General features: G+C 45.4%; 2 protein-coding genes across 5 annotated transcripts in view; one reads left to right on the top strand and one right to left on the bottom strand.

Moving 5' to 3' along the window:
• ZNF410 (zinc finger protein 410) overlaps positions 1–806 on the bottom strand; it is a 150,644-nt gene extending 149,838 nt beyond the window's left edge. For all 4 annotated transcript variants that reach the window (XR_012247301.1, XR_012247300.1, XM_073638203.1 and 1 more), the window contains exon 1: positions 188–806. The gene's annotated coding sequence lies outside the window, so the exon portion shown is untranslated. The remainder of the gene's footprint in view (positions 1–187) is intronic.
• On the top strand, positions 344–22,772 carry MRPL17 (mitochondrial ribosomal protein L17). Its single transcript, XM_073638206.1, has 3 exons — positions 344–798; positions 10,565–10,633; positions 21,958–22,772. Exons 1-3 carry the CDS (start codon positions 625–627, stop codon positions 22,198–22,200), a joined length of 486 nt encoding a protein of 161 aa, XP_073494307.1. The 5' UTR covers positions 344–624; the 3' UTR covers positions 22,201–22,772.
• Positions 22,773–23,454: the final 682 nt, after the last annotated feature.

The following is a 23,454-nucleotide window of genomic DNA, read 5'->3' on the forward strand; positions in this document are numbered from 1 at the left end:
CTACAGTAACAGGATCGGAGGTCACACACAACTAGGACACAAGGGCGCCCGCAGCCGACCCCATCACCAGGAGCCTCTCACCCGGGGGCCCCCGGCGGGTGTACAGGAGCCTCTCACCCGGGGGCCCCGAGGATACACAAAAAGTCATTTACAACATTACGGTCAGAACATGAGAATAGACACTTACGTCACAAAACGGAGAAACAGAATGTAATAAAATGAAGCCGGAGTGTGTGTGTATTGTGTACGGAAGCCGAAAGTAGGTGTGTTATGTACGGATGCCGGAAGTGTATGTGCTGTGTACGGAAGCCGGAGTGCGTGTGTTATGTACGGAATCCGGAAGTGTATGTATTGTATGGAAGCCGGAGTGCGTGTGTTATGTACGGAAGCCGGGAGGCAGAGGGTTGAGTCTGGACTGTATGGGCTCCTTCCAGGTTCTGCCTGCATTCTCCCCCATAGAATGCATTGGGTGCGTGATTGGACGCAGCGCTTTGGACCCAGCAATAGTTCGCTGAGTCCAAAGCGGTGCTCTGGGCACATAGCATTACATTACACGCCCACAAGGCGTGGCGGAAGTGAGGTGATAGCGGGCCGGCGCCCTGCCTGCAGTCGGTGTAGGGCAGCATGAGGTTGTGCGTGCAGCTGCTGGTGTCGCATGGCCGGGTGGCCCGGCGGATGGGGCTGGGCCCGCGCTCCAGACTGGACATGCTGCGGAATCTCCTGACGGCTCTGGTCAGACATGAGCGCATAGAAACCACGTGGGCGCGGGCGGACGAGCTGCGATTCTACGCTAACAAGGTGAGGAGCGCCGTCACCATAGCAACGGGGAGACCGCCGCGGGGAGGGCGGAGCCGCCCTGACCCCGCCCATAACCGGCCTGCTGTCATCTGCCTCAGGGTGATGGGAAGACATGGGCCGGATATAGGTGTTGTCACCGGATAGGGGTAGGGGGGCTGTCGCCGGATAGGAGGAGGGAGGGGGGGGGAATAGATAAGCGATACAGCCACATTGGGAATAGAGGAGCGCGGCCTCCTGCACTGCTGGTGAATGGCAGGCGAGCCCATGTATACAGAGCGCCCCCTTGTGGTCACCGGAGCACCTGACACCGTGTAGTGCGCCTGCTGCCAGTGCTCAGAAGCCTGCCGGACGTAGTGTGACCCCAGAGATGGCGCACCTGGACGAGCCCCTTAATGCTCCTGGCATGAGGACAGATGTAGTGACCTGTCACAACACTTCATTATCAGAATCCTACAAGTTCTGGATTGTTACATGTGTTCAGGGTCAGGACCAATAAGAGCACAAAAATATATCGCCAGGGCTGTGGAGGCGGGACAAAATGGAGCGACTCCTAAAATGATGTGGTGTAAAAAAGTATTTGCCCCCTTTCTGATTTCTTATTCTTTTACATGTTTGTGATTTAAATGTTTCAGATCACAAAGCAAATATAAAGATTAGACAAAGATAACACAAGTAACACAAAATGCAGTTATTAAATGAAGGTCTTTATTATTAGGGGAAAAAGAAATCCAAACCTACTGGGCCCTGTGTGATAGTGATTGCCCCCTAAACCTAATAACTGGTTGGGCCATTAGCAGCAACAACTGCAAATGAACGTCTGCGATAACTGGCGATGAGTCTTTACAGCACTCTGGAGGAATTTGCTGTGATGGTACGCTCTGTCGCTGTGATGGTACGCTCTGTCGCTGTGATGGTACGCTCTGTCGCTGTGATGGTACGCTCTGTCGCTGTGATGGTACGCTCTGTCGCTGTGATGGTACGCTCTGTCGCTGTGATGGCTCTTGTTCCAAAATACTGTGTTACTTCTACGCCAGATGTAATGGGACATACACCTTCCAAAAAGTTCAACTTTTGTCTCGTCAGTCCACTGAGTATTCTCCTAAAAGTCTTGGTGATCTTGGTTCACCCCTGTTCCATATTTTCGCCATTTGTGGATAATGACTCTCACTGTGGTTCGCTAGTCACAAAGCTTTAGAAATGGCTTTATAACCTTCTCCAGACTGATAGATCTTTAATTACTTTGTTCCTCCATTTGTTCTCCTGAATTTCGTTGGATTGCAGCATGATGTCTAGGCTTTTGAGGACCTTTTTGGTCTACTTCACTTTGTCAGGCAGGTCCTATGTGATTTCTTGATTGAGTACAGGTGTGGCAGTAATCAGGCCTGTGCGTGGGAAATTGTACTCAGCTTCTCAAATATGTGATAAACCACAGTTAATGTATGTTTTAAGGGGTGGGAGGAATTACTTTATCACACAGGGCCCTGTAGGTTTGGATTTATTTTTCCCTTAATAATAAAGACCTTCATATATAAACTGCATTTTGTGTAATCTTTGTGTAATATTTACATTTGTTTTGTGATTTGAAACATTTCAGTCTGACAAACATGCAAAAGAATAAGAAATTAGGAAGGGGGCAAACACTTTCACACCACTGTATATAATACATTGGGTGCAGTACTATGTAGGATGTGCTTTCAATTTTTTCATAAGAACTTGGGAAAGTTATGAACTGTCCTATAAATGTCTGTTCTGTTTCTGATCTCAGGATCTCTGCTTTTAATGGAGATAAATCTGTGCTGCGCTTTGTGCACGTGCTCAGTAGTGGCCCGTGCTGCGCTTTGTGCACGTGCTCAGTAGTGGCCCGTGCTGCGCTTTGTGCACGTGCTCAGTAGTGGCCCGTGCTGCGCTTTGTGCACGTGCTCAGTAGTGGCCCGTGCTGCGCTTTGTGCACGTGCTCAGTAGTGGCCCGTGCTGCGCTTTGTGCACGTGCTCAGTAGTGGCCCGTGCTGCGCTTTGTGCACGTGCTCAGAAGTGGCCCGTGCTGCGCTTTGTGCACGTGCTCAGTAGTGGCCCGTGCTGCGCTTTGTGCACGTGCTCAGTAGTGGCCCGTGCTGCGCTTTGTGCAGGTACTAGCGGGTCACACCCCCCCCTGATCCCGGACTGAGCAGGAGCAGATATCAGGGGGTGGCAGGTACGAGCAGCTGGTAACAGACCATGCCTCCTGATGTGTGAAGTCCCAGAAGGGAGGGGGGAGTACCAAGGAGGAGCCACAGCATTGCACTGAACTACAGGTACTATGGGGACTACAAACAGCACTATTCATGTTACCCTAATAATTTATGGAGGCATGGCCATTCGAATATTTTTTATCTCCATGGAGTGCCCCTTTAAAGGTTTGCTTTTCTTTTTTATTTAACATATGGGTATTAACTAGTGATGAGTGAGCACTAAAATGCTCGGGTGCTCGAAGCTCGTGTTGAGCACATTGGAGTACTCGGGTGCTCAACCCCAGCAACGAACCCAATGTAAGTCTATGGGAAACTCCAGCATTTCTCTGGCGGTCCCCCCCGGTGGTCTCAGAAGGTCAAAAATTGCCCAAATCGATTGGAACGGTGCTCAATTAAACGTCAGGCAGGCAGAATATATAGGCAGACAGGCAGGCAGGATATATAGGAGGGTGCATGAAAAACATAGCAGGGCACTTGGAACACACTAGTGTCCTCCGATTTTCATGCACCCGTCTCTTTAAAAAAGCTGGCCAGCAATTCATCAGCGGCATACACCGGTACCCGACAATTTAGAACACATAGATTAGATACATAGAAACATGTCAGTCACATATATAAGAAGTACCGTGATAATGTTGATTACTGTACTTGTCATTCAGTGTTAAAATAAAGGATTTATTAAAAAAAAAAATTGGCGTGGGGTTCCCCGTAATTCTCTCACGCTCACCGCATGCGCAGGAGAATTCTCCCACGCTGTCAGTGACGTGCATGAGGTGAGCTGAGTTCATTGGACATGAACTCGGCTCATCTGGATGCCGTCACAGCCAGACACTGAGGAGCGCAAGCATGCCTGCGCTTCTCAGTGTCTGCGGGATGACAGGCTGGATGGCAGCTTTCGGCTGCGGTCCAGCCTGTCATGTGAATGTAGCAGAGCTAGAGCCATCGTGGGAACCATGGAAAGGTAAGGATGATGTTGCTTTATTATTTTTCTTTTATTGCAGGAGATCGTTGGCTTCAGCTGGAATGGGCGTGATGGTAAGTATGGTTTAATTTAGAACAATAAAGAATTGTGTGTTTATTTCAATTAAAGGACTTTATTCTGGGTGTTTGTGTTTTTTTTTGTAACTTTCACTATGGGGTTAGTAATGGGGGTGTCTTATAGACGCCTCTCCATTACTAACCTGGGCTTGCTGTCAGCTGGCATTATAAGCTGACATCAACCCCAGCCCTATTACCCCACTGCCACCGCTACAGGGCAGTGGGAAGAGCGAGGCTAAGTGCCAGAATTGGCGTATCCTATGGATGCGCCATTTCTGGGGCGGCTGACGGCTGGTGTTTCTAGCCTGGGGGGGCAATATTCATGGCACCCTTCCTGGGCTATTAATATCAGCCCCCAGCTGTCTGCCTAGCCTTTGCTAGCTATTAAAAAAAAAAATGACGTGGGGTCCCCCCTATTTTTTTTGGGGGGGTCCCCTATTTTAATAGCTAGTAAAGGCTATGTATTCAGCTGGGGGCTGATATTAGTAGCCTGGGAAGCTCCGTGGGTATTACCCCCTTCCCAGGCTTCAAACATCTGCCCCAGCCGTCTGCTTAACCTCCGCTAGAGACTAAAATTACGGGGAACCCCACGCCAATTTTTTTTAATAATAAATCCTTTATTTTAACACTAAATGACAAGTACAGTAACCAACACTGTCACTGTACTTCTTATATGTGTGACTGACATGTTTCTATCTATCTAATCTATGTGTGAAGCTCTATTCTTTCTTGTCTAAATTGTCGGGTACCGGTGTATGCCGCTGCTGAATTGCCGGTTTTTCATGTTTCACTGTGAGCACTATTCCCATCGATTTGGGCAATCACTGTAATGCCACAACCACCATGGCTGTGACATTACAGTGAGTGACAGACAATCCCTGCATGATTGGTGCTCTAAATAGCGCCAGACATGCAGGACGGGACCCGAGCTCCCGCCCGAGCATCTCGAAAGTACTCAGCGAGCTCCGAGCATCTCGAGTACTGAGATGCTCGGGCGAGTATCGAGCAGTGGCGAGCATGCTCGCTCATCACTAGTATTAACCCCTTTCTGACATTTGTGGTAATAGTACGTCTTGGTGACCTGGGCGTATTGGGACAGGGACGTACTATTACTGCAAATGCGATCGCGTCCGCACACAAGCGGTGCGGGGCAATCGGCTTCCGGTGTCAGCTGATTCTTACTTCTGACACCCGGTGCTAGGAGCGGTCCCGCACAGCTCCCTGCAGATTAACCCCCGAAATCCTGCGATCGAAGTCGATCGCAGCATTCCGGTGGCAAGGGGAGTTAAGCGATACTCACTTCATCTCCGGCGTCCCGTACTGTCTGTGCCGGGTCCCGGTGGCTGTCATGGTGACCTGGATGTCGTCACCAAGAAGTTACTTTACTCATGCGCCGCCTGGATAGCACAGAGATCCTGCTGCATTCCTATGCTATACAGGCGATCAGAATGTAAAAAGTGAAAGTCCTATAGAGGGACAATGTGTAAAAGTAAGAAAAGTGTCAGAAAGTGAAATTTTTTTTTGTAAAAATATAGAAAAAAATATTGTACCCATGAATAAATATTATTCTGAAAAAAAAAAATAAATAAAAGTACACATATTTGGTATCGCTGCATCCAGAACGACCTGACCTATAAAACTGTCCCACTAAATAAAACCCCTTTAGTGAACACGGTGAAAAAAAAAACGAAGCATAAAACGATGCTTTATCATCATAACACCGAACAAAAAATGGAATGTCATGTATCCCCACAGCGACGGACCCAGGGAGATCACGCAATATCTCACCGTGACGTCACTATGTTACGGATTTCGTCCTGAATCGCGAGCACACGATCCAGACTAATCACTCTTTGGGTATCGGCAAGCGACCAGTGAGCGTATGGCGTCACACCTCTGGATTCCAATGTATGGAATCCGTACGGTCACTGTCTGATTCACGATAGCCCGATTATTAATGTTATTCTCTGCCACCACCGTCCAGATTTGAAATATAATACAGGCCTGGACAGACGCCTGCGTTTTGGTAGCGTATATGGCTTTGGGGGACGGAATGATTACAGGATAAATGAAACGGAGCTATTAAATTTTATATGTAATCAAAAAGGGAGGCAGTGTTTAGGAAAAATATACACAAGAATGTTACAAAAGAGATATTTAAAATGCATAAGCAGTTACACAAAATAATAAGAATTAAAGAAGAACTTACACTATAAAGATCGCTGCGACGATTCAATATAGGTGGAGAGGAAATGCTCCGCTTAAACTGTTATGAAACGGGGTTCTCCGATATGATAGACCTATACTCCCGGACAAAGAACATTGATCAATCTTCCTCTGGCTCTCATGCCGAAGGGGAAGATCAGCTCCCACATCACTGTAATGACATCATGTGGGCTTGGGCTCAACCTCTCAAGTCTGTATTAAAAACCTGTTTTTTAGGATAACTTACCGCTGGTTGATCCCAGAAGCCCAAAAGTGGTATCACATTTTCTATTATGATTTTACCTTCATTTAGAGACCGCACATTGCATAGTTGCAGTCTGCTATTCTGGTGTTTTTGCGGTACAGCTCTACGGAGGGTTTTTCAGCTACAGAAAAATATCTCTATCCTTCCCTAGCTGGTCCTACCCCTAAAAATATGGGTCCCGTTATTGTCGGACGTATGGAAGTTACAATATTTCATATTTTGTTTTTGGCTCCCGAGTGCCTGGAGATTTCTTTTTGAAGCTCGGGGAGCAGCTTCCACAGTTACACGTAAATTATTGCACGCCTGCGTTTTAATCACCCTCTGCATCTTCCAGGGGAAATATGCTCACATTTTAAGTAAGCTGGTGGCACCTATCTGGCCAGCATTTGTGTACAAGGCCTTACTTATGAGTGTGTTAATTGGGGCTTTGTGTTCAGAGTTTTATGGAGACAGTTCTTGTACCGACAAATGGTGAGAGGAGCTTCAGGGGGAGAAATGGTTAATATCTCCCTGACATGGAATAAAACACGATCAAAAAGATGAATGTGAATAAAAAATAGTATCTCTGAAAGTTATAGCTCTCAGAATAAAGCGATACAAAAAAAATATTTTTTATAAAAAACTTATCGTGTAAACGCACCAAAACATAAAAAAATATATAAATGTGGTACCAGTGTAAAGTACTGACCCAAAGAATAAAGCTGCCTCATCAATTTTACCACACGCAGAACGGCATAAAAAAACAACAAAAAAGCAATTCATGAATTGTTGGTTTTTGTTTTTTCTTTCTCCCAAATATCGGAATAGAAAGCGATCAAAAAATGTCACGTGCCTGAAAATGATACCAATAAAACGTCAACCTGTCCCACAAAAAAACAAGCCGTCACATGACTGTCGGCCGAAATATGGAAAAATTATAGCTCTCAAAATATGGCGATGCAAAAAAAAGGGGTTTTTTTAGTGTGTGACAGCTGCGAAACATAAAAACCCCGATATGAATCTGGTATCGCTGTAATCGCACCGACCCGAAGAGGAAAGTCGTCTAATCACTTATACCGCACGAGGAAAGGCATAAAATATAAACTCTAGGGTTAGGGTTGTGCTGGGGTTCGGCTTGTGCTATGGTTCTGCTCTAGTTTGGGTTGGGCTTGTGCTGGGGTTCTGCTCTGGTTTGGGTTGGGCTTGTGTGGGGTTGGGCTTGTGCTAAGGTTCTGCTCTGGTTTGGGTTGGGCTTGTGCTAGGGTTCTGCTCTAGTTTGGGTTGGGCTTTTTCTAGGGTTCTGCTCTAGTTTGGGTTGGGCTTGTGCTAGGGTTCTGCTCTGGTTTGGGTTGGGCTTGTACTAGGGTTCTGCTCTGGTTTGGGTTGGGCTTGTGCTAGGGTTCTGCTCTAGTTTGGGTTGGGCTTTTGCTAGAGTTCTGCTCTGGTTTGGGTTGGGCTTTTGCTAGGGTTCTGCTCTGGTTTGGGTTGGGCTTTTGCTAGGGTTCTGCTCTGGTTTGGGTTGGGCTTGTACTAGGGTTCTGCTCTGGTTTGGGTTGGGCTTGTGCTAGGGTTCTGCTCTAGTTTGGGTTGGGCTTGTGCTAGGGTTCTGCTCTAGTTTGGGTTGGGCTTTTGCTAGGGTTCTGCTCTAGTTTGGGTTGGGCTTGTGCTAGGGTTCTGCTCTGGTTTGGGTTGGGATTGTGTGGGGTTCTGCTCTGGTTTGGGTTGGGCTTGTGTGGGGTTGGGCTTATGCTGGGGTTCTGCTATGGTTTGGGTTGGGCTTGTGGGGGGTTTGGCTTGTGCCATGGTTCTGCTCTGGTTTGGGTTGGGCTTGTGCTGGGGTTCTGCTCTGGTTTGGGTTGGGCTTGTGGGGTTTGGCTTGTGCTAGGGTTCTGCTCTGGTTTGGGTTGGGCTTGTGCTAGGGTTCTGCTCTTGTTTGGGTTGGGCTTGTGCTGGGGTTGGGATTCTTTCAAACTTAAAGAAAAAATAATGACAATATGGCGACTAGTGTTGAGCGCAAGTGCTCACTACTTGAGTTTGCATCGGGTGCTCGGGTATGCACCAAGTATCGTGGGTCCTCCAGTCTTCGCCCCTTATGTTTTGTGGCTGTTATACAGCCAAAAAAACCTTGCGGGGATTGCCTGCCATGCACGAGTGATCCCCGCAGGTTATTTTTTGGGTGTCTAATAACCATGAAACATGCGGGGACTCGAGCATGTCACTCGAGCACACGCGATGCTTGGTGCATACCTGAGTACCCGATGCAAACTCAAATAGCGAGCACTTGCACTCAAGACTAATGACAACTTATTCACTATGATGACCTAATGTTATCAAATTCTGTGTCATACCTCTGGGTTCAAAATGTTCACTATACCCCTTGATAAAATCCTTGAGGGGTCTAGTTTCCAAAATGTCACTTGGGAGGGGTTTCCACTGTTTAGGCACATCAGGGGCTCTCCAAACGCAACATGGCGTCCGCTAATTATTCAAGCAAATTTTACTTTCAAAAAGTCAAATGGCGCTCCTTCCCTTCCGAGCCCTGCCGTGTGTGTAAACAGTGGTTTTCCCCCACATATGGGGTATCTGCGTGCTCAGGAGGAATTGCACAACAAATTTTGGGGTCTATTTTTTTTCCTGATACCCTTGCGAAAATAAAAAAATTGGGGTCTAAAGTAACATTTTTGTGAAAAAAGTTAAATGTTCATTTTTTTCTTCCACATTCCAAAAATTCCTGTGAAGCACCTGAAGGGTTTATAATGTTCTTGAATGTGGTTTTGAGCACCTTGAGGGGTGAAGTTTTTAGAATGGTGTCACTTTTGGGTATTTTCTGTCATAAAGACCTCTCAAAGTCACTTCACATGTGATCCCTAAAAAAAAAAAAAAAAAAAATGGATTTGTAAATTTTGTTGGAAAAATGAGAAATCGCTGGTCAACTTTTAACCCTTATATCTTCCTAATAAACAAAAATTTGGTTCCAAAATTGTGCTGATGTAAAGCAGACATGTGGTAAATGTTATTTATTAACTATTTTGTGTGACATATCTCTCTGATTTAAGGACATGAAAATTTAAATTTTTAAAATTGCGAAATTTTCACCAAATTTCCGTGTTTTTTTTTTTTTTTTTTTTTTTTTTTTTTTTTCTTTTTCCCACAAATAAACGCAAGTGATATCGAAGAAATTTTACCACTATTATGAAGTTCAATATATCATGAAGAAATAGTCTCAGAATCGGTGGGATCTGTTGAAGCGTTCCAGAGTTATTACCTCCTAAAGTGACAGTGGTCAGAATTGTAAAATTGGCCTGGTCATTAACCTGCAAACCGCCTCGGGGGGGGTAAAGGGGTTAAGCAAAATGACAATCCTGAGCAGAAAATTCCGCATCTGTGCACAGCACATCAGGATTGTCATTGCATTAGCTGGCACACAGATTACCTAGTGTTTTTGGTGCATATCCGCATGGAAAAAACGCCACGAAAACGCATCAAAAGTGCACAGTGTGCACTTAGCCTTACACGGGTATTGGGCCAATAAAACTTTCCTCTTATCTGAGTCGCTCTGAGCTCAGTTTATTTCTTTGCTCTTTTGTGGATACACTTGGGTTTCTTTCTTTTGTACCCGATCCGGATGAGGAGACCGCAGTAGTCTGCAGCGCTCGCTATGTAACGTCGCTTATTTTATCTGTCAGCCATTTAAAGGTCTCAGAACTACAAGATTATTTTGTTTTTCCCACTGAGAACAATTGATCTTTGAAGTTACTGATAGTTTTAGGGCTCATTCAGATATCCTTGGACTGCAGTACACAAACTGGCTACTGGTCTCCCAACCTGAGCGTGACAGCCTCCTAGAAATATATGAAGCTGTGAGAGCTGCAGCCAGTCCGTTCCCTGATTGATGGGCACAGACGTGTGTATGAGCCCTTAATGCGCCCGGCAGGCCGTAACCAGCCTTATCTTCCTGAAGATTGTTTTTTTTGAGTGCCATTTTACAACAGCACCATTGTGTTATACTGCTCTGGTCAGCGACTGATACTGTCCCGCTTTTTCTTTTCAGATTATCGATTATGGGAAATGTGGAGATAATGATGAGAAAGCTATGAAAATGGCCGACTTCTGGCTAACCGTAAGTGATTCTATACTCCCTGCGAAGGAAGTGAGTTCAGCTTCAATCCATAAAATCAGATCCTTTATTTCATGATTAAAATAGATATGGCAACACTAAAATATGCCTAGGCATAAGCATGATTAGCGGGATTAGGGGATAAGCGTTGCAGGGGGTTAAATCGAATGCGTTTCGAACAACTACTACGTTCTTAATCTCTGTCTGATGGGGTGCCATGTTGCCATATCTGTTTTAATCAGGAAGTAAAGGATTTGATTTTACGGATTGAAGCCGGACTCGCTTCCTTCACAAGCAATACTAATAATAATGTAAGTTTCCTGCCCCTAGTATTTTACTTACCGGGCCCTGCGCCGCTCTGATCCCGCACCGCCAACTTGTGACTGCAGTTTTTGACTAAGCGTAAATTAAGCTCTCGATGTAAGTCTATTAAAGCTTTGTTCTGGCTCTTATAGACTTGCATTGAGTTGTGACTTTCTGATCAGCAAACACTGGATCGATCCGGCAGATCGAAACCAGTGCAAGACTGACTAGAATGGCACTGGGAACAGATGAAGATGGCTAATGGGTATGAAGCTAGAGCCAGGGAACTTACATTAGTGACACCACTCCAACAGAAAAAAAAGTCAAAAACGTTGGAGGTGTGCTATAAAATTCATTTTTCCCAGACGACCCTCCTGACAGCACACCAGGAGGTAGCCCTTTTTATCCTCTGTAGGAGCAGGAACACATAAAGGTTAAATAACACCTCCCACCACCACCGACAGTTGCATCAGGGGTATATTGTGCTTGTGAAGATCTTAGTCTAGAGTGGGGTATCTCGAGAGGGTCATGTGGCTCGTCTCTTCCTCCTGTCAACAGGTCCGTAGCCGACACCTCTCTGGCAGAGGTCTCTCGGCCATGAATGTAGCTCCTGGTGTCTGCTACTTCCCTCTGATGAAGGCTCTCCGCTTCCTGCCTCCTGGTTCTCGACCGCAGGATGTATGCGCAGGTGGGGGAGTCCACTTCCTTTGTGATGCTTCTCGGCGTGCATTCCAGGGTGGAGCACATTTTAAGTTTTTTTCGGTGAAGGAGCACTGGAAACCCTCTAGTGTCTGTGCATGGACTGCAGCAGGCGTTTATCAATAGAAGATCTTGCGGATCCAGTCAGGCGGACATAAGCTGCAGGTGATGGCTGACTGCACTCCGGTGAATCAGGGGTGATAGCCAAATAAGGGTGCAGTCAGACGACCGTATAAATCTGAATACAGTGCATGGACTGGCTGGTGGCTCTCGTGACCCGAACGTGACAGCTACAAAGAAATATGTGAAGCTGTCACGCTTGGACCAGGAGAGCCTCCGCCAGTCTCTGCACTGCGTTCTGATCTCTTAATGAAAAAATCCAGTCTCTGATTAAAAGAAAATGGAAGAAAACAGAAAGGAAACCTTCCTTTATCCCATCCTTCAAGAGGAATTATCCTTTTGACGATTCATCCTCATCATCCTGGGACAAAGCTCCAAAATTAGACGTAGCTATTGCTAAAGCCTCTAAAAAGATATATATAATAGAGATTATATATATATATATATATATATATATATATATATATATATATATATATATATATATATATATATATATATATATATATATATATATATATATATATTATACTCTGCTCAAAAAAATAGAGGGAACATTCAAATAACACATCCTACAACCCCTGGCAAAAATTATGGAATCACCGGGCTCGGAGGATGTTCATTCAGTTGTTTAATGTTGTTGAAAAAAAGCAGATCACAGACATGGCACAAAACTAAAGTCATTTCAAATGGCAACTTTAGGGCTTTAAGAAACACTAAAAGAAATCAAGATTAAAAATGTGGTACTCAGTAAGGGTATTTTTTTCAGACCAAGCAGAGGGAACAAATTATGGAATCACTCAATTTTGAGGAAAAAATTATGGAATCACCCTGTAAATTTTCATTTCCAAAACTAACACCTGCATCAAATTAGAACTGCTCGTTAGTCTGCATCTAAAAAGGAGTGATCACACCTTGGAGAGCTGTTGCACCAAGTGGACTGACATGAATCATGGCTCCAACACGAGAGATGTCAATTGAAACAAAGGAGAGGAATATCAAACTCGTAAAAGAAGGTAAATCATCACGCAATGTTGCAAAAGATGTTGGTTGTTCACAGTCAGCTGTGTCTAAAATCTGGACCAAATACAAACAACATGGGAAGGTTGTTAAAGGCAAACATGCTGGTAGACCAAGGAAGACATCAAAGCCTCAAGACCGGAAACTTAAAGCAATATGTCTCCAAAAGAGGAAATGCACAACAAAACAAATGAGGAACGAATGGGAGGAAACTGGAGTCAATGTCTGTGACCGACCTGTAAGAAACCACCTAAAGGAAATGGGATTTACATACAGAAAAGCTAAACATAAGCCATCATTAACACCTAAACAGAAAACAACAAGGTTACAATGGGCTAAGGAAAAGCAATCGTGGACTGTGGATGACTGGATGAAAGTCATATTCAGTGATGAATCACGAATCTGCATTGGGCAAGGTGATGATGCTGGAACTTTTGTTTGGTGCCGTTCCAATGAGATTTATAAAGATGACGGCATGAAGAGAACATGCAAATTTCCACAGTCATTGATGATATGGGGCTGCATGTCAGGTAAAGGCACTGGGAGATGGCCGTCATTACATCTTCAAGAAATGCCCAAGGTTACATTGATATTTTGGACAGTTTTCTTATCCCATCAATTGAAAGGATGTTTGCCGGTGATGACATCATTTTTCAAGATAATGCATCCTGCCATAGAGCAAAAACTGTGAAAACATTCCTTGAAAGAAGACACATAAGGTCAATGTCATGGCCTGCAAATAGTCCGGATCTCAATCCAATTGAAAATCTTTGGTGGAAGTTGAAGAAAATGGTCCCTGACAAGGCTCCAACCTGCAAAGCTGATCTGGCAACAGCAATCAGAGAAAGTTGGAGCCAGATTGATGAAGAGTACTGTTTGTCACTCATTAAGTCCATGCCTCAGAGACTGCAAGCTGTTATTAAAGCCAGAGGTGGTGCAACAAAATACTAGTGATGTATTGGAGTGTTCTTTTGTGTGTTTGTTTTTCATGATTCCATAATTTTTTCCTCAGAATTGAATGATTCCATAATTTTTCCCTGTGCTTGGTCTGTAAAAGAAATACCTTTACTGAGTACCACATTTTTTATCTTGATTTCTTTTAGTGTTTCTTAAAGCCATAAAGTTGCCATTTGAAATGACTTTAGTTTTGTGCCATGTCTATGATCTGCTTTTTTCCAACAACATTAAACAACTGAATGAACATCCTCCGAGCCCGGTGATTCCATAATTTTTTCCCTCTGCTTGGTCTGAAAAAAATGACCCTTACTGAGTACCACATTTTTAATCTTGATTTCTTTTAGTGTTTCTTAAAGCCATAAAGTTGCCATTTGAAATGACTTTAGTTTTGTGCCATGTCTGTGATCTGCTTTTTTTCAACAACATTAAACAACTGAATGAACATCCTCTGAGCCCGGTGATTCCATAATTTTTGCCGGGGGTTGTAGATCTGAATGAATGAAATATTCTCATTGAATACTTTGTTCTGTACAAAGTTGAATGTGCTGACAACAAAATCGCTCATGAAAGAATAAAGTTACATTAAAACCAAGCACACCATTGTTTTTCTTATGAAATTCTCAATAAGTTAGATGTGTCACATGACCCTCTTCCCATTGAAAAAAATAAAGTTGGATCCAAAGATCCAAAATGGCCGACTTCAAAATGGCTGCCATGGTCACCACCCATCTGGAAAAGTATTCCCCCTTCCATATACTAATGTGCCTATATACATACACTGCTCAAAAAAATAAAGGGAACACTTAAACAACAGAATATAACTCCAAGTAAATCAAACTTCTGTGAAATCAAACTGTCCACTTAGGAAGCAACACTGATTGACAATCAATCTCACATGCTGATGTGCAAATGGAATAGACGATAGATGGAAATTATTGGCAATTATCAAGACACCCTCAATAAAGGAGTGGTTCTGCAGGTGGGGACCACAGACCACATCTCAGTACCAATGCTTTCTGGCTGATGTTTTGGTCACTTTTGAATGTTGGTTCTGCTTTCACACTCGTGGTAGCATGAGACGGACTCTACAACCCACAGAAGTTGCTCAGGTAGTGCAGCTCATCCAGGATGGCATATCAATGCAAGCTGTTGCAAGAAGGTTTACAGTGTCTGTCAGCGTAGTGTCCATAGGCTGGAGGCGCTACCAGGAGACAGGCCAGTACACCAGGAGATGTGGAGGGGGCCGTAGGAGGGCAACAACCCAGCAGCAGGACCGCTACATCCGCCTTTGTGCAAGGTGGAACAGGAGGAGCACTGCCAGAGCCCTGCAAAATGACCTCCAGCAGGCCACAAATGTGCATGTGTCTGCACAAACAGTTAGATACCGACTCCATGAGGGTGGTATGAGGGGCCAACGTCCACAGATGGGGGCTGTGCTCACAGCCCAACATCATGCAGGACGTTTCGCATTTGCCACAGAAAACCAGGATTGGCAAAGTCACCACTGGCGCCCTGTGCTCTTCACAGATGAAAGCAGGTTCACACTGAGCACATGTGACAGACGTGACAGAGTCTGGAGACGCCGTGGAGAGCGATCTGCTGCCTGCAACATCCTTCAGCATGACCGGTTTGGCAGTGGGTCAGTAATGGTGTGGGGTGGCATTTCTTTGGAGGGCCACACAGCCCTCCATGTGCTCGCCAGAAGTAGCCTGATTGCCATTAGGCACCAAGATGACATCCTCAGACCCCTTGTGAGACCATATGCTGGTGCGGTTGGCCCTGGGGTCCTCCTAATGCAGGACAATGCCAGACCTCATGTGGCTGGAGTGTGTCACCAGTTCCTGCAAGATGAAGACATTGAAGCTATGGACTGGCCGCCCGTTCCCCAGACCTGAATCCGATTGAGCACATCTGGGACATCATGTCTCGCTCCATCCACCAACGTCACGTTGCACCACAGACTGTCCAGGAGTTGGCGGATGCTTTAGTCCAGGTCTGGGAGGAGATCCCACAGGAGACCATACTCAACCTCATCAGGAGCATGCCCAGGCGTTGTAGGGAGGTCATACCGGCACGTCGAGGCCACACACAATACTCCGCCTCATCAGGAGCATGCCCAGGCGTTGTAGGGAGGTCATACAGGCACGTGGAGGCCACACACAATACTGAGCCTCATCAGGAGTATGCCCAGGCGTTGTAGGGAGGTCATACAGGCACGTGGAGGCCACACACAATACTCAGCCTTATCAGGAGCATGCCCAGGCGTTGTAGGGAGGTCATACAGGCACGTGGAGGCCACACACAATACTGAGCCTCATCAAGAGCATGCCCAGGCGTTGTAGGGAGGTCATACAGGCACGTGGAGGCCACACACAATACTCAGCCTCATCAGGAGCATGCCCAGGCATTGTAGGGAGGTCATACAGGCACGTGGAGGCCACACACAATACTCAGCCTCATCAGGAGCATGCCCAGGCGTTGTATGGAGGTCATACAGGCACGTGGAGGCCACACACAATACTCGGCCTCATCAGGAGCATGCCCAGGCGTTGTAGGGAGGTCATACAGGCACGTGGAGGCCACACACAATACTCAGCCTCATCAGGAGCATGCCCAGGCGTTGTATGGAGGTCATACAGGCACGTGGAGGCCACACACAATACTCAGCCTCATCAGGAGCATGCCCAGGCGTTGTAGGGAGGTCATACAGGCACGTGGAGGCCACACACAATACTCAGCCTCATCAGGAGCATGCCCAGGCGTTGTAGGGAGGTCATACAGGCACGTGGAGGCCACACACAATACTCAGCCTCATCAGGAGCATGCCCAGGCGTTGTAGGGAGGTCATACAGGCACGTGGAGGCCACACACAATACTCAGCCTCATCAGGAGCATGCCCAGGCGTTGTAGGGAGGTCATACAGGCACGTGGAGGCCACACACAATACTCAGCCTCATCAGGAGCATGCCCAGGCGTTGTATGGAGGTCATACAGGCACGTGGAGGCCACACACAATACTCAGCCTCATCAGGAGCATGCCCAGGCGTTGTAGGGAGGTCATACAGGCACGTGGAGGCCACACACAATACTCAGCCTCATCAGGAGCATGCCCAGGCGTTGTAGGGAGGTCATACAGGCACGTGGAGGCCACACACAATACTCAGCCTCATCAGGAGCATGCCCAGGCGTTGTAGGGAGGTCATACAGGCACGTGGAGGCCACACACAATACTCAGCCTCATCAGGAGCATGCCCAGGCGTTGTAGGGAGGTCATACAGGCACGGGGAGGCCACACACAATACTCAGCCTCATCAGGAGCATGCCCAGGCATTGTAGGGAGGTCATACAGGCACGTGGAGGCCACACACAATACTGAGACTCATTTTGACTTGTTTTAAGGACATTACATCAGAGTTGGATCAGCCTGTAGTGTGTTTTTCCACTTTAATTTTGGGGGTGACTCCACTTCCAGGCCTCCATTGGTTAATAAATGTGATTTCCATTGATGATTTTTGTGTGATTTTGGTGTCAGCACATTCAGCTTCTACAGAACAAAGTATTCAATGAGAAGATTTCATTCATTCACATCTAGGAGGGGGGATTTCACTGTTCCCTTTATTGTTTTGAGCAGTGTGTGTATGTATGTATGTATGTGTGTGTATATATATATATATATATATATATATATATATATATATATATATATATATATATATATATATATATATATATATATATATATATATATATATATATATACAGTACAGACCAAAAGTTTGGACACACCTCATTTAAAGATTTTTCTGCATTTTCATGACTTTGAAAATTGTACATTCACACTGAAGGCATCAAAACTATGAATTATCACATGTGGAATTATATACTTAACAAAAAAGTGTGAAACAACTGAAAATATGTCTTATATTCTAGGGTCTTCACAGTAGCCATCTTTTGCTTTGATGACTGCTTTGCACACTCTTGGCATTCTCTTGATGAGCTTCAAGAGGTAGTCAACGGAAATGGTTTTCACTTCACAGGTGTGCCCTGTCAGGTTTAATAAGTGGGATTTCTTGCCTTATAAATGGGGTTGGGACCATCAGTTTTGTTGTCCAGAAGTCTGGTGGATACACAGCTGATAGTCCTACTGAATAGTCTGTTAGCTGTTTTTTTTCTTGCCATAATACAAATTCTAAGTAAAGAAAAACGAGTGGCCATCATTACTTTAAAAAAAATTGGGCAAACTTTGAATGTGTCCCCAAGTGCAGTTGCAAAAACCATCAAGCGCTACAAAGAAACTGGCTCACATGAGGACCGCCCCAGGAAAGGAAGACCAAGAGTCACCTCTGCTTCTGAGGATAAGTTTATCCGAGTCACCAGCCTCAGAAATCGCAGGTTAACAGCAGCTCAGATTAGAGACCAGGTCAATGCCACACACAGTTCTAGCAGCAGACACATCTCTTCAACAACTGTTAAGAGGAGACTTTGTGCAGCAGGCCTTCATGGTAAAATAGCTGCTAGGAAACCACTGCTAAGGACAGGCAACAAGCAGAAGAGACTTGCTTGGGCTAAAGAACACAAGGAATGGACATTAGACCAGTGGAAATCTGTGCTTTGGTCTGAGGAGTCCAAATTTGAGATCTTTGGTTCCAACCACCGTGTCTTTGTGTGACGCAGAATAGGTGAACGGATGGACTCTACATGCCTGGTTCCCACCGTGAAGCATGGAGGAGGAGGTGTGATGGTGTGGGGGGGCTTTGCTGGTGACACTGTTGGGGATTTATTCAAAATTGAAGGCATACCGAACCAGAATGGCTACCACAGCATCTTGCAGCGGCATGCTATTCCATCCGGTTTGCGTTTAGTTGGACCATCATTTATTTTTCAACAGGACAATGACCCCCAAACACACCTCCAGGCTGTGTAAGGGCTATTTGACCAAGAAGGAGAGTGATGGGGTGCTACGCCAGATGACCTGGCCTCCACAGTCACCAGACCTGAACCCAATCGAGATGGTTTGGGGTGAGCTGGACCGCAGAGTGAAGGCAAAAGGGCCAACAAGTGCTAAGCATCTCTGGGAACTCCTTCAAGATTGTTGGAAGACCATTTCCGGTGACTACCTCTTGAAGCTCATCAAGAGAATGCCAAGAGTGTGCAAAGCAGTCATCAAAGCAAAAGGTGGCTACTTTGAAGAACCTAGAATAGAAGACATATTTTCAGTTGTTTCACACTTTTTTGTTAAGTATATAATTCCACATGTGTTAATTTATGGTTTTGATGCCTTCAGTGTGAATGTACAAGTTTCATAGTCATGAAAATACAGAAAAATCTTTAAATGAGAAGGTGTGTCCAAACTTTTGGTCTGTACTGTATATATGTATGTATATATGTATGTATGTATGTATGTATGTGTATATGATAGAGATTATATAGATCTATCTATCTATTAATTAGGACTCCAGGAGTGAACATTTAATTACACAAAGGGTTCTATAAGAACCAGAAGGTGGAGAAGTACACTTCTGAGGCAAGAGATTCCTCTGTTCAGAGTGATGAATATGGGATTTTCTGTTATTCGATATTTATGGGAGATATTTACTGTGTCGTAGCAAAAGGACTAACATAATGCATTCACTCACTCACCTTGAGGCCTGCCGAAGACATCCAACTTAATATCGGATAGATGATGCTATCCATGACATGTTTCATCTCTATAGAAAGGTAAACTTGATAGGAAACATGACAATGATATCTCCCGCCTGAGACCTCCAGGGGCGAAGATATCCTGAAAGTTGTGGATCTCATAATTTTCTAAAAGACCTAACACATCCCACAACAGGCCTCCATATGAGCTCAGCGAAGAGAGGTTTGTGGGCATAACTTTGATCTAATAAAAAGCAGAGTTTGGGTTTTTTGCGTTTTGTCAGTCCTGGAAGGTACAGCTTGCTGTAGTTCTGTCCCTTTTCTCCCTTCGTTAAGCTCTGAGCTATTTCTGTGACACAGGTTTAGTACTTTTCTGTTATCCCTTTTATTTCATATGATTGTTTATACCAGGGGTCTCAAACTCAGCTGGGCATATGGGCCGCACACAGAAAAACATTCAATTTGGGGGGCCGCATTATTTGCATGACAAAGTGACATTTTTAGTGATACCATTTTATTTTCTATACACCTTTTGAACTGGTTCTCATCTTGCAGACCTGGTCCCCCATCCAGGTCCTTCATATTGCAGACCTCGTCCCCCATCCAGGTCCTTCAGATTGCAGACATGGTCTCCCATCCAGGTCCTTCAGATTGCAGACATGGTCTCCCATCCAGGTCCTTCAGATTGCAGACATGGTCTCCCATCCATGTCCTTCAGATTGCAGACATGGTCTCCCATCCAGGTCCTTCAGATTGCAGACATGGTCCCTCATCCAGGTCCTTCAGATTGCAGACATGGTCCCTCATCTAGGTCCTTCATATTGCAGACATGGTCCCCCATCCAGGTCCTCCATGTTGCAGACATGTTCCCCCATCCAGGTCCTCCACGTTGCAGACATGGTCCCCCACGTTGCAGACATGGTCCCCCATCCAGGTCCTCCACTTTGCAAACGTGGTCCCCCATATTGCGGACATGTTACTCCATCCTGGTCCTTAGCTTGCTGACATGTCCGTCCCCCCATACTGCGCACAGGGTCCGTCCGTCCCCCCATACTGCGCACAGGGTCCGTCCGTCCCCCCCATACTGCGCACAGGGTCCGTCCGTCCCCCCCATACTGCGCACAGGGTCCGTCCGTCCCCCCCATACTGCGCACAGGGTCCGTCCGTCCCCCCCATACTGCGCACAGGGTCCGTCCGTCCCCCCCATACTGCGCACAGGGTCCGTCCGTCCCCCCCATACTGCGCACAGGGTCCGTCCGTCCCCCCCCATACTGCGCACAGGGTCCGTCCGTCCCCCCCCATACTGCGCACAGGGTCCGTCCGTCCCCCCCATACTGCGCACAGGGTCCGTCCGTCCCCCCCATACTGCGCACAGGGTCCGTCCGTCCCCCCCCATACTGCGCACAGGGTCCGTCCGTCCCCCCCATACTGCGCACAGGTCCCCTGTGCTGTATTCACATCACAGAGAAAAAAAAAAAAGATTCTCACCTGTCCTCCGTTCCCTCAGCGTCCTTTCTGCACCTGTGGCCCACAGGCACAGACCCCGTAACTATCGCGGCTCTCTCCAGCAGCCGCCGCCATCAGCGCTGTAATGCAGTGTATTGCCGCGCAGAGACCGGCTCTCTGCACAACAATACCAGTGTCAGTCGCCAGCCTATCAGAGGCCAGCAGCTGACATCTGCGCATGGCAGTGACATCATACGCTGGCCTCTGATAGGCCGGCGGCTGCCACTGGTATTGCTGTGCAGAGAGCCGGTCTCTGCGTGACAATACACTGCACTACAGCGCTGATGGCGGCTGCTGGCGAGAGCCGTGATAGTTACGGGGTCTGTGCCTGCGGGCCGCAAGAAGCAGCCGGAGGGGCCGCGTGTTTGAGACCCCTGGTTTATACTGTACTGTATAATCTTTGTATATTTTTTGTAAACACTGCCTACCTTTTTGGATTAAACATCTAAAATTTAATAGCTCTGTTCCTCCTGCTCTGTAAACCGCACCCCTGAAGCCATACACTACCTCTAATGGGTGTCAAATCGGCCTGTATAAACAATTTGTGGAGGCAGCTACTAGTTCCTTTTGTTATTTTGGAGTTGGCAGTGATAGTTTCAGGGTGTGTGTGCTTGTGTGTGTATATAGGGTCAGGGTGTGTGTGTGTGTGTGTGTACGTGTACGTACATATGTATATATATATATATATATATATATATATATATATATATATATATATATATATATATATATATATATATATATATATATATATATATATATATATATATATATATATATATATTATTCCATGAATTGGATGTATATACCACATGCTCACTGTAAGTTCCCTAATAACCGGCCTAGTAGTGGAAGCAGCCGTAGCCTTGTCCGTCACTCGTCTGTCCTGACGATTGGCTGAGTTGCGTCCTCTGGCAAACTGGTATAAGCAGTGGGACCTGCACAGATCTCTCTGGTGTCCTCTATGACAAACTAATGGCAACCGTGGGAACTGTGCGATTTCCCCTGCTGTTATCTCTAACAGGAGGGTTAGGTAATTATTACATGTTGGTAATGTTTGCTTTTGTGCTCTAATTTTGCAGGAGAAGGATCTTATTCACAAGCTTTTTAAGACTCTGGTTCCTCGATTTAATTCCTATGATGGCAGCTACACAAGTATGCACCAGATACCAAACAGGGAGAACCTGGACCGCGCTAAGATGGCTGTGATAGAGTACAAGGGAAATCCACTGCCGCCACTTCCAGTACAAAGGAGGGATAATGAGAAGACGCTTCTGAACCAGCTCTTGTTGGGTTATCGGCTGGACAACCCCCTGCCAAGCTGAGTCCTCAAACTAGGCCATTGCCCCACTGTCAGTATTTGGTCAGTATCCGATCAGTATTTTTTCTCAGGAGTGGGAGCCAAAACCAGGAGTGGGTGATAAATGCAGATTTGGTGCACTTGTTTCTTTTATACCTTTTTCTGATTGTTCCTCACCTGGTTTTGTCTCCCACTCTTGAGAAAAAACACTGACCGAATACTGACCAAATACTAATAGTGGGGCCGTGGCCTTATGCTCAGAGTAGGAGGTCACATTCACATAGCATTATAATAGCTAAACCTACACTTGCATGTTGTTTGTAGATTGTTTAGTTGTCATAATGGAAAATCTCAAACATTAATAAAGAAAAAAAAAATCCTATGTTTGGGTTTCTGTCTTTTAGGTAATAACTCCTTTGTCCTTAGTTATCCTTCTAACATTACCCCTTCACTCCGAAGCCTGTTTTCACCTTCCTGACCAGGCCAATTTTTTCAATTCTAGCCAGTGTCAACACTTCAACGGATCCCACCGATTCTGAAATTGTTTTCACGTGACATATTGTACTTCATGATAGTGGTAAAATTTGTTTGATATGACTTGTGTTTATTTGTGAAAATATTGGAGATTTTGGTGAAATTTTTGTACGTTTCAAACTTATAATTTTTATGTCAGCACAATTTTTGAAACTATTTTTTTTGTTAGGAAGTTATAAGGGTTAAAAGTTGACCAGCGATTTCTCATTTTTTAATTTTTTATTTGTGAAAATATCGGTGTCATAGAAAATATTAAAAATCTCTGAAGTCGCCCACACCCCCTCCCTCCTTTTTCCTGACAGAGTGAAGCACCACAAAATAGCTGACAGGCTTAAGTCTCTTAGATGTGAAACAACTTAGTTAAAATGCATGAAGTCCTTTTGATGCCCAGATGTCTGAAAGAAGATGGCTTTTATGAGAAAGTCAAAGAGATTTAAAATAGACAGGAGAACTCTTTTCAAAGAGTTGGACAACAAAAAGGGTACATGTGTTTATACATAAACAGAGCAGTGGAAGCCCTTTTGTCCACAGGAAAAGGCCTTTTAAGTTTCAATAGGTATTAAAGCAGATACCTGTTAGATAGAGCTATTCTCACCCAGCTTATTATGACTATAGTGCAACATTTTTTGGATTGCTGGTCATGGCCATACGGAAAACTGGTATGCTGTAGAGAATATCCAAAAAAAGGGTAGCAAATAATCCAATAAATTAATTTTTATTTAATTAAAAAAAAAAACAATAAAAT

The sequence above is a fragment of the Phyllobates terribilis genome, unplaced genomic scaffold (genome assembly GCF_046119375.1).
Source record: "Phyllobates terribilis strain yellow unplaced genomic scaffold, ASM4611937v1 Scaffold_7__3_contigs__length_470593459, whole genome shotgun sequence".
In the NCBI taxonomy this organism is placed as follows: Eukaryota; Metazoa; Chordata; class Amphibia; order Anura; family Dendrobatidae; genus Phyllobates; species Phyllobates terribilis.